Below are 11179 nucleotides of genomic sequence, written 5' to 3'. Positions count from 1 at the left end.
TTGAGAACATGAAACCATTTGCTTTAGGGGGAAAAAGTGTAAAAGCGAAGTCTTCTTGGAAGTTGGAAACCTCAAATAAAGGCCAAAAGCTCTCTCCTGACGACCTATATCTGTCTCTTGTTCAAGTAAAACAAATCAATATATACAGGTAGCTTACCAATCTGTCGGTAGATTCCATTAAAAGTTCGGAAAGGAAAGAAAATGTGATCTTAGCGTGAAGGATAACAGAACTTGAAATAATTGAGAAAAGAGATACATATCAAAACATCATATGGACTACAACAAAATGAAGATTCTTACATTGTGTCTCAAATGAGCTTAATTACATTGGCATACAAGCCCCTATACCAAGGAAGAAAGGAAAAAAAAAAAAAAAAAAACCCCAAAGAAAGCCGGAAATAAACTCAATAGCATTTTCATACAAACTTGAACGTAAATTCTTTGCTTTTTCAATCATGATGGTATGATATTTAGCAAAACCGAGATCATGTTCATGCATGCTCTCATATCTGAGCTTGATCAAATTTGGATGTAGATTTAAATAGTTTACACGAAAGAACTGTACACTATTCAACCATGGTTTTGTTCCCTGCCTAAATCCCAGAAACAGATCCTATGGATGTTCAAATCAGGAAAGAAATTGCTGCTGCATCAAAAGGTTTTCATCTAACATGAAGTGGTGAAGCAGAAGGCTTTGGATAAGTGGTCGGTTTACCATTTGAATGGCTCTGACCATTCACATGATGTTCCTTCTGAATGCTTTTTGGCATGTCACCTGGCTCCTGAAGCTGCTCAAGCGCTGTTACCACCTCATCCATGCTTGGTCTGAACTTGGGTTCTACTGCTAAGCACCGAAGTGCAAGGTCAGCCGCCTTTTGGGCCTGATTCAATGAATACTGGCCTTGGAGATGGGTATCTAGTACACGGAATATTCTGCGTTTATTGGTCAGGCAAGGTTTTGCCCACTCCACTAGATTGTGTTCTCCAGATGGCCTGTTCTTGTCTATAGCTTGTCGGCCAGATAACATTTCTAGAAGAACAACTCCAAAGCTGTATATGTCACTCTTGGCAGTCAAATGACCTTTCCAATAGAAAATTACGTTGATATCAATACTCAGATTATATCAACTTCATTTCATATGATCCAATAACAAATAGCTAAATGCAATGAGAACCCAATAGATATATAACAGCCGAAAACAACAGATATGATAAAAATATTAAGAAAATTTCTAAGATCTACATACAAATCGAACATGACTTTTCTTATTTTGATTGTAAAACAGACAAAGGCTTCATTTCATGAGAGAACTTGATAAAAGTTTGTTGGTTTTTTTAGTATTTCTTTCCATTTGTTTTTTTATCCCAGTAGAAACCACAATTTTCAAACAGAAGGGAAAGCAAACAACTGCATAATTGAGTCAAAAGGACTAGGAAACATTCTCCATGCACTATCAAAGAGGTAAAATAGTAGTTTATTTTTCTGACAAACATGTTAAGAGAAGAGTAGAAATTCATTAAAAGAAAACATGAACAAAAAAGAGAAAAAATGTAAATGAAAAAAGGGTAGTACATAAATTCAATACAATTAAAGAGCATCTAGAGAAAAGTAGTATATAGAAGATGCAAGTAGAAAGTAAAATGACATAGACTAAGTATATACAAAAGAAAACAGAGTTGGAAGCAATACCTGTGGCTAGATACTCTGGAGCAGCATATCCATAGGTTCCCATGACCCTAGTGGAAACATGGCTCCGGTCACCAGTTGGCCCATCCCTAGCTAACCCAAAATCAGAGAGTTTTGAGTCGTAATTCTGCAAATATCAAATGAAACAGCAGAATATAGCACATAAGTAGAACAGATAAAAATTTCAATATTTCCACCATGCCACAGAAATGTAAAGGGAAGCATTAACTAAGTTACCTACCGAATCAAGCAAGATATTAGAAGTTTTAAAGTCGCGATATATGACTTGGGGCTTGGCATTGTGGAGAAAGGCAAGTCCTTTGGCAGCACCGAGTGCAACCTTCATTCGGACGCCCCAAGAAAGTGGTGGGAAGTGCGACCCCCCTGTTTCAAAATTAATTAGGCACAGTGGATGGAGACATATGCTTCACTTCATAGCATGAATGTTTCATCAATATAAGGAACTCACTCCTGAATAAATGACTCTCCACACTACCCCGAGCCATGAACTCATATACCAGAATCCGGTGCTCATCTTCTAAGCAGTAACCAATCAACTTTACAAGATTAGGGTGATGCAATTGTCCAAGATAGTTGATTTCAGCCTGTATACCAAAATATAAAAGAAAATCAAATTATCCTCTCGAAAGTGAAAGTCCTGAATAACATAGCCTTTACCAAAATGAATTTGTCACAGCATTATTTCACCAAATTTAAAATTATTACAATTGCGAGGACATAGGCCATCTGGACTGGTTTCTTGTGCTAATAGAATATGATGGCAAGTCAAATTAATAACACTAACCAACTTGCAATTGCATCCAGGTAATACCAACTTCTGTTAGTACTCAAGGAGTTAGCCACCATAACCTAAAAGCGGGTAGCAACTGATGTGAAATCTGCCAATCCTTCCCCCCCCCCCCCCCCCACCCCCCACCAAACAAAGTGAAACTGAAGTAAAACTAACTTGTGCAATTAAAAAAAAAAAAAAACTAACCAGCCATTCCTTGTGACCCTGGAGTCCTTCTTGGTTGAGCCTCTTAACAGCAATTACGATGCCAGTACCAGGCTTGGTAGCTGTAAGTGAATGCTCATCAATCCATCCTTTGAAGACAGAACCAAATCCACCTTCTCCTAGCACACTACCTGGCCGGAAGTTTCTGGTGGCTGTCCTGAGATCACTGAAGGTGAAAGTCTTTAAATTTGAAGACTGCAAAATCTCACCCTCACTCCGGAGAGTTTGCGGTACAGAAGCTGAAGATACTTTGCTGCTTGAACCACTCAAATCGTTTCCATTTCTGCTTGCACTCCTCGAATTAACTCCTGCATACAATAGTTAACTTCACAAACTTTATAAAATGATATAAAATTTGTCTCGAGACAAACAAACACTTTTAAAGCTCCAGACAGGATCTATATAACAATTTGAGATTGCAATCATCACTTTTTTATTAGAAAACGAAATGACACTCAAAACACAATAGAAATCGAGTCTTTTTCATTGATTTCAAAATAGAAAACAAGGCATGCAAGTGCTTTTGTAATCAACAAAACAAAAAAAAAAAATCGAAGCTTTAAGCACATCAAGAACCAAACAACATTCAACTCACCTGTGCTAGAAGGACTCACAGACTTGATGCCATTGCTCCAGCAAGGTCCCATCAAAACAGAATAAAACCAAGATCTTTCTTTTAATCTTTTCCCTTTTCTTTTTTTCTCTCACAGGGCCAAACTTCTCACAAAGAAGACAACCCTGAAAGAGAAAAAAAATACTCAACTTGCCTCTTCGGAAAGATCAAAGCAGCGCAGTTGGTGGTAATTGGGCACAAAGATTTTGGATATGATCTCTTTTGTGCACCCTTTTTTTACTTTATGGAAGGTGGGTTTGGCCCTGGATGATGATGAGAAAGGGTCAGTAAAACCAGAAAGTAAGGTAAAAAAAAGGCTTCTTTGCAATTGGGTTTGCTTACTTCCTTTCTTTCTTTATAAGAAGGTCTTTTTGGACCTCTGCCAACCAAATTTGGTTGACAGTTGACTCGCCTTTTTGCCTTTTTTTTTTTTTGTCTCTTTACCAAAGAAACCACCATGGGAACAATACCATATTACGGTATTACTACTAATAGTAACCACTTTCATGTTGATATTTTTTTACATTTTCCTTTAATCCATAAGCCAAAAACACTTCAAAAAATTTAAAGAAAATTAAGATTTTAGAGATAGGATTAGTTTAATAATCTAACCTTTTAGTTGTACTTATGTGAGCATTGGATGCCATTGATTAGGATTTTCCTCTTTGATTCTCAAAGATTAGTCAAGTCAACCTTTTCCAACTCCTTTAAGGAACTTTGTACTCATCGTTGGATTTATGTTAAAAATTGTTGGTTTGCTATGTGATTGCATGTTTTGAGAGTTTATTTCTTGCATGCACTCTGGGATTTCTTTCACTGTTGGATTTTGGTCAATCTATAGTCAAGCATTTTACCATTCTCTGATTTGTTAAGTTTAAGAGACGGACTAGGCAATGGGATAAGTAGGTGGACTATTGGAATGACCGAGTATTTACATGATGTTCCTTTTGACTGCTTTTTGGGATGTCACCTAGCTCCTGAAGCTGTTCAAGTTCTATTACCACCTCATCCATGTTTGGGTCCTATAGCTAAGCATTCAAGTGCAAGGTTAGCCAAATCAAACTGCTTCCATCGTTGCTCACACTCGATGAACTCTCTCCTACTCAGAAAGTTGATTTAACATTTTTTTCAAAGATCATCTCAAAATTGTTTTACAGAATTCAGATTTTAATACCTGCTTACGGACGAAGTCCTGGAAAATCTGGCTGTGTTAATCTATGCCTTCACATTTTACACCAAGATGAAAAATAATTGGTTATTAATGGTGGGTTTTGTTGCCTGACCCACCTGTCTCAGGCCCAATTCTTTGTTCTTTCTGGATCTTTCAATAGACAAATCTCGGACCAAACTTTTAGGCTGGTTACGGCCTACCACAGGTCAGATCCAACACTATTTTATTCTGAGTTAGCTGGACAAAACATTGGGCTTAACATCCTTTTTGCCCAAATATGAAGACCAGTAATGTTATGGACTTTTCTCCTGTTCTGGTCCAGATTTGAAGGTAAATTTTATTGAGTGGAATGCGGACTACACAAAAAGAAAAGGGTAAGTTGAAAAACACATTTGTGTACATTGAGGTCTGGGGATGTTACCGTTTCAATGAACCAGGTTGGGTAAAGATGGCTTCGACGAGGTCAGGTCAGACCACTGAGCTCACACCCTCCCAACCTCCACTCTCGCCGATCCCCATAAAAATTCTGCAGCCTTTCTTTGTACTGTTTTTTTCAGTTTTCATTTAAAAAAATGACAGTACTAACATTTTATTACTGTACTTAACTGTTCTACCACTGTAATGGTCGATCAGGACCATATCAGATTGGTTTTGATCAATGGGTTAAGCTTTAATCAAACGGTGACAAGTTAAGGTGGAAGAAGAGCAAGGGAAAGTTGAAATGTAGTGTCTGAATTCCCCTTCATTCCCCACCACAAAAGGCTTTTGGCTTTTCAGAGGTGGGCAGGGGGTGGGACACAGGCTGAAGATTGGGGGAGGATCTCCCTCAAATTTACAATATGTTTTGACATGTCAAGTCAGCTTTGTCAGGATGCCCCTCCTTCACCTCAGCCCTTCTGCTTTTCTTTCCGGTTTTAGGCCAGCAATTTCCCTTGTACAGTAAAGTTGTAACCATACCTTGAAACCCGATGGAAAAACTTGTTAATTAATTGAATTAAAAATAAAAAAATCAAGGGGACATCCCTTTGATTATTAATTCCAGAACTAATAAAAATAAGATTAAATACTTTGAAACTTGGATATAAACATTTGAATTATTAATTTTAGAATTAATAAAAATAAATTAAAATATAGAAATAGAGAGAAAAGAAAAGAAATAAAATATGGAAATACGGAGATAAATGAAAAGAAAAAGGGGACGTAACTCATCACTGACATCTGAGAGGCACTTCTGAGCGGGGCAGAAGGTCGAGTCTACATCAGACTCGTCTCCTTTCGCCGCAAAACGCGGAGTACAGTCCCCTCCTCCACCCTTTCTGGGTATGTGGCATCCCCTTCCCCCTCGATATTCCCCCTCCTAATCATAGCCCCCCGCCACCCCAAAGATCCTTTCTTTCCTCTACTCTCCCCCTCACTCCTTACCCTGCACCCTCACCCATCCCTTCAACAACTCATTATTAATCAAGGGCTGTGCTGCTTTTCTGTTACGTTCATGGCCACACCTTAGCCTTTCTCGGTCGAGATAATGTCAGTATAAATTTTTGCATGAAATGGGGAAAAAAACAAAAAAAATGAAGTGGGGGAAAATTATAAAAACCAAATATATACGCTGGAATTTTCTATTCTTATAACGACATAGTATATAAAAAAATTTTCCTGTCACAGGATCACGTGGAGACCGGAGTTTCTTGACAAATCAATCAACGGCCCTGATTTAGCTGTTATTTCCCTTCCGTCACTAACTCGTGGTCCTATAACTGAAATAATTATTAAGAAAGTAAAAAAGAAAAACGGAAATCTAAACAGAATGCCCCGAAAAGAACGGAGGCAGGCAGGCGCATTTTAAGCGCTGAAATCGAGCGTATGCCATTTCTTTCTCTCGGTATACTTTAAAAATTTAAAAATTTCTGTCTGTCTATAGGAAACGTAGGGCAGGGTGAACGGAGTAGAGAGAGGGAGGGGTGTTGCAGGATATGCTGACGCAAGCACATTCCCTAAACACGTCAGCATTGATCCCTCCCTCCCTTTAAAATACCGATCATTGGCTGCGGTTTTACTTTCTTTTCCTTTTTCTTTTGATTTGTTATGTATTGGTTTGGTCTTTCTTTGGTTCATTTCCGTCTCTTCTCAGTCCCACTCCCGTGCCACGCCTTCACGCCCCCACTGTCAGATCTGTTTTTTCTCTCTCTAAATTTCACTGTTTGACAACACTGTAAATTTTTTTAGTAATTACCTTTTCATTTGTTACTCTCTCTGTCTCTCTCTCGATATCTTTTTCTTGTTAATTCTATTTCTTCCTTCAGGCTAAGATTTTCTCTCTCTAGGTGGTTTTTTTTTTCTCTGTTTGCGAAAGTGTTTCGTTTGGCCGTTTAGACTTTTGGTTTTGATTATAAAAAATCTACTTTCACATTGTTTTCCGTTTTCCCTTCCATTTTTTGTTGTTGTCGGAGATTAAGACACATTAAGATGCAAGAACGAAGACAGCTTAAATTTGGACACTTGAAACAATGAAAACTTGGTGAGCTGTTTTTCTCATTTTTTTCAAGTAGTTTTGTAGAAGTTATTTCACACTCTTTTTTTTTTTTTTTTGGTTAGTGAAGTTATACGAAGAGCTTGCTGTGGATTTCTCTGTGTTTTGAAGGCTCTGTTTCCTTTTGCTGCAATTTTTTTATATTGAATCTGATCTCTGTTTGCTTTTGCCGCAAAATTTAGTCTTCTTTTATATATATTTTTTTAGTTTTCTCGGCAGCCAAACGGTGAATCAATGTGGAGTTTTTACTTGAAGATTTTGAGGGAAGCTCCCAGCCCGTGACAAATCCCTTGTCTGGTTAAGCGTTATATATTGTTAACCTTAACAATACTTGTTTAATGGTAATCTTAAACTTGATAAACAATTTCTTTGTGAACAAATTATGGCGAAAAGATGCTACTTTCTACTTAAAAGTGTCTCCTTTTGAATAAGAAAGTGTTTTTTTTTTTTTTTCAAATTGTTCTTAAAATTGGGTTTTTCAAGGGGATAATTATTTATTAAGAATTATCTATTAACACCTTTTCTGCTAAAATTCAATAATGTCCTAGGCCTTATCCGGAGAATTTTCATATTCACCCAAATCAGTTGATGAATAATACTGTTGCCCTGCAGCAGTGATTTTCTGAAGATCTTGTATCATAAATATGGCAGATGATTTTAATAAATATCTTGAAATTTGTGGGTTTGTACCAGTCATAACACCCTTGTTGGATTGATTATTTGCAAATGATTTTAATAAATATCTTGAAATTTGTGGGTTTGTACTAGTCATAACTTCCTTCTTGGATTGATTATTTACTTCCCATCTTGAAGAAACTGTCATTGGGTTTGTTATACAGTTTCTTAAGACATTTTTTATGAGATATTTTAGTAGATTAGTTTTAGTTAATAGCTTGAATGAGGGTAAAAATAGTTTGGTTTATAAATGCGTAAGGATGAAAGCCTCTCTGTATAGCGGTATATGCCAGCTGTTGTACAATTTGGTTGTAATCTGGTGTCAGGGCCGCTAGGATCTTTGTACACAAATTTAGCATCAAATGGAGAGTCTTGTATATGAGTTTTATCTATTTTTGTACCACTTGTCATCTTTTTGCAGGTTGTTTTGCTGAGTGCTGACTCCAATATTGATTGTCATCACTGGATGTATAATTGGTTCTGAAAGCTCTGTATTCAGTCATTGCTTAAAAGCATTCCTCTGTTGATATTTGATCCTATTTTAATATTTTAATGTCATTTTCTGTTTTTCATTTTGAACCTTTTCTCCTTGTCATTTCTATGCAGCGTTATGCTCGTATTATGCTGCTCAAATTTTGTGCATGACTTTATAATCAATGCCAAGTTGTACCAGCAGTTATCATCACTTATCTAAACATTTATTTAACAGCTTGATTGTGCATCCTCTTTTTGATGATTGGCTAGACATGCCTTCATTGGTGTACTGGCAATTTTGTCAATTCTTAGTTGAAACTAGAGAATTTTAAGTGTTATATTTAGCCTTCCTTTATTATTATTCTTTCTTTGTAAAAAGTCAGAAATGCTGACATTGTTATTCAATCGGTTTCCTCATACATATTTGCTGTCAGACTTCATTGGTACCTGGCTTTTGGTATTGCGAGCAAAAGTTGCCATTTCTTTGGTTTTAAATTATTAGTTATCTGAGTTGAGAAAATTTGGGAGGTATTTGGAATTCTTGATTCCCACTTGTAATTGTCTGAAAATTTATTCTTGAGTAGCTCTTGATCTCAGTGGATCATGCCGGAGAAGTTTATGGCCCATACAGTGGTGACTTATGTGCCAGGTTGTTGAAGATTGGGGTTAGAATAGATTGCCGGTGTTATACACATGGTATTTTTCCATCTAATTTCCATATCTTGTACCATTGGTTTTATGATACTTGTTTAAGTGAGGGGACTAGAGAGTGCAGTTGAGAAACAGCTCTTTGTTTCTTCTATGGGCTATGACATTGTTAAAAGTTCATCCTTACTCATGTCATTAGTCCTCTTCCCGATTTTTGAGCTTGTTGGTGTTGGATCCTGTTGTTATTATTTGTGTATTAGCAAAGAGATGGTTAAACTTACCTGTCTTCTTGCAGATACATTATGAGGAGCTTAGGGCAATGGGAAGTGGTGTTTGCACCTGGAAATGAAGGAGAGGCAGCGTTGGAGAGCTGAAGAGGATGCTTTGTTACGTGCATACGTAAAACAATATGGACCACGGGAGTGGAACCTTCTGTCACAACGCATGAACACACCCCTAAACAGGGATGCAAAATCTTGCTTAGAAAGGTGGAATAACTACCTCAAACCTGGTATCAAGAAGGAATCTCTTACGGAGGAGGAGCAGCGTCTTGTAATCTGTCTTCAAGCCAAACACGGCAATAAATGGAAGAAAATTGCAGCTGAAGTCCCTGGCAGAACTGCTAAAAGACTGGGCAAGTGGTGGGAGGTGTTCAAAGAGAAGCAACAAAGGGAACAGAAGGAGAAGAATAAGACAGTTGACCCAATTGAGGAGGGCAAGTACGATGGGATATTAGAAACTTTTGCGGAGAAACTAGTGAAAGAGCGGCATAGCTCTACCTTTCCCATGGCTACTTCTAATGGGGGCTTTCTTCATGCTGATCCACCTTCCCCTGCACCGACTCTACTTCCACCTTGGCTTTCTAATTCCACCAATGCCTCAGCTGTCAGGCCACCTTCCCCTTCCGTGACTTTAAGCTTATCTCCCACGACAGTGACAGCTACTCCCCCAATCCCATGGCTGCAACCTGAGAGGATGTCAGAAAATACTCCTGTTGTTTTGGGAAATATTGTGCCCCATGTATCAGTTCCTCCCTGTGGTGAGAACCTGCTGACATCTGAACTATTGGAGTGCTGCAGGGAGCTGGAAGATGGGCACCGTGCTTGGGTTGCACATAAAAAGGAAGCAGCCTGGAGGTTAAGAAGGGTAGAGTTACAACTGGAATCAGAGAAGGCATGCCGTAGAAGGGAGAAAATGGAAGAAATAGAGTCAAAGGTCAAGGCTCTAAGGGACGAGCAGAATGCTACTCTTGATAGAATTGAAGCTGAATACAGGGAACAGCTCGAAGGGCTAAGGAGGGATGCTGAAGCAAAAGAGCAAAAATTAGCTGAGCAATGGACCGCAAAGCACTTGCGTCTTACTAAGTTTCTTGAACAAATGGGATGCAGACCCAGGATTGCTGAGCCAAATGGCCGGTGAGAAAGGTCTATTATACGCGGTCTGCTTTCTGCTTTCAATAGACTACATTGCTGCACATTGTTTTTGATTTCGTGTCCATTCTCTTTTCAATATCTACTATAGATGTCCATATTTACTATCTACTTATCAGATGGACACTCCGTATTGAAGGTAGCATTAGCTGAACATGCTCCATCTTGCATTCAGCTCATAAAAATATATTAAATTTATATTCCAACTATTGCATGTTTGAATTCTTTTACCAAATGAGAGGAGGATATGATCGTTTGCCAAATATGGCGTTGGTTTTCGGGGCATAAGGGGTCTGATTTCTCCACACGACATTTATATTATGCGTTTCAGCTCAAAACATGAAATATGAAATACGTTTGTTTGATTTTATTAAAAAACTTATTTATGATTTGTATTAAAATTTTAAATCATATTATTTTCGTATATTTTATTCGTATTATTTTTATATTTTATTATCATATCATATTTATATTTAAAATTATCATGTATAATTTAAAAAAAAAAATCTAAATGGGTTAAATCTTCTAAACCACCAAAAGGAGGCAGCCCATTGTTACAAGCCCATTCAAGACTGGGTTTCTTGGCCAGATTTAATGTAAAAAAATAGTTTTACTTTATTATTATTGTTTTTTAAATTTTGTGTTCCCTCATCCCATCAATCAACAGACCATGACTCCACGAAGTAAGTCAAATTTTGGTACGAGTAAAATGTTATATTTATATTATGTTTTATATAAAAATTATATATTATAATTTATTTATAAAATATAATATTTTAATTTTATTTAATTTTTTTAAATTTTTTAAATTTTAAATTATGTTATTTTTATATTTTTTAGTTATATTATTTTTATATCGTATATGTTTTAAATTGTTAATTGTCGAATAGCATGAATTAAATAATAAAATTAAAAATTAAAAAAACAAAAGAAGGG

The 11179-nt window shown here is 37.0% G+C and overlaps 1 protein-coding gene and 1 pseudogene across 4 annotated transcripts; one reads left to right on the top strand and one right to left on the bottom strand.

The window, feature by feature from the left end:
* Nucleotides 1-272: 272 nt before the first annotated feature.
* Nucleotides 273-3641, bottom strand: LOC111294969 (receptor-like cytoplasmic kinase 176). The gene is made up of 6 exons (XM_022888283.2): nt 3298-3641; nt 2685-3010; nt 2157-2292; nt 1929-2071; nt 1691-1814; nt 273-1081 (listed from the first exon to the last, which is right to left on the bottom strand). The coding sequence occupies exons 1-6, from the start codon at nt 3347-3349 to the stop codon at nt 663-665; spliced, it is 1200 nt and encodes a 399-aa protein (XP_022744018.1). The 5' UTR covers nt 3350-3641; the 3' UTR covers nt 273-662.
* A 2778-nt stretch (nt 3642-6419) lies between these two features.
* LOC111294547 (transcription factor AS1 pseudogene) lies at nt 6420-10521 on the top strand (annotated as a pseudogene). Of its 3 annotated transcripts, none has more exons than XR_016327860.1 (3): nt 6835-7004; nt 8763-8861; nt 9109-10521. The product of XR_016327860.1 is annotated as a transcription factor AS1 pseudogene, transcript variant X3 (transcript). The 3 variants fall into 3 exon arrangements; XR_016327859.1 differs by having other exon boundaries at nt 8750-8861; XR_016327858.1 differs by lacking the exon at nt 8763-8861 and having other exon boundaries at nt 6420-7004.
* The last annotated feature ends 658 nt before the right edge of the window (nt 10522-11179 follow it).

This window comes from Durio zibethinus, chromosome 14 (assembly GCF_047325235.1).
Source record: "Durio zibethinus cultivar Kanyao isolate XHJ-2024 chromosome 14, ASM4732523v1, whole genome shotgun sequence".
NCBI classification, from domain to species: domain Eukaryota; kingdom Viridiplantae; phylum Streptophyta; class Magnoliopsida; order Malvales; family Malvaceae; genus Durio; species Durio zibethinus.
This window is presented reverse-complemented; position numbering and strand designations above follow the sequence as displayed.

Bases quoted from the DNA above. Each gene is read 5' to 3' on its own strand.
- LOC111294969 (XM_022888283.2), bottom strand. From the start codon at position 3,349: ATGGGACCTTGCTGGAGCAATGGCATCAAGTCTGTGAGTCCTTCTAGC. The intron at 2,293-2,684 runs GTTAGTTTTTTT...TTTGGTATACAG, and splicing joins AGGGTCACAAGGAATGGCTG to GCTGAAATCAACTATCTTGG. The intron at 1,815-1,928 runs GTAGGTAACTTA...TGATATTTGCAG, and splicing joins CTAATATCTTGCTTGATTCG to AATTACGACTCAAAACTCTC.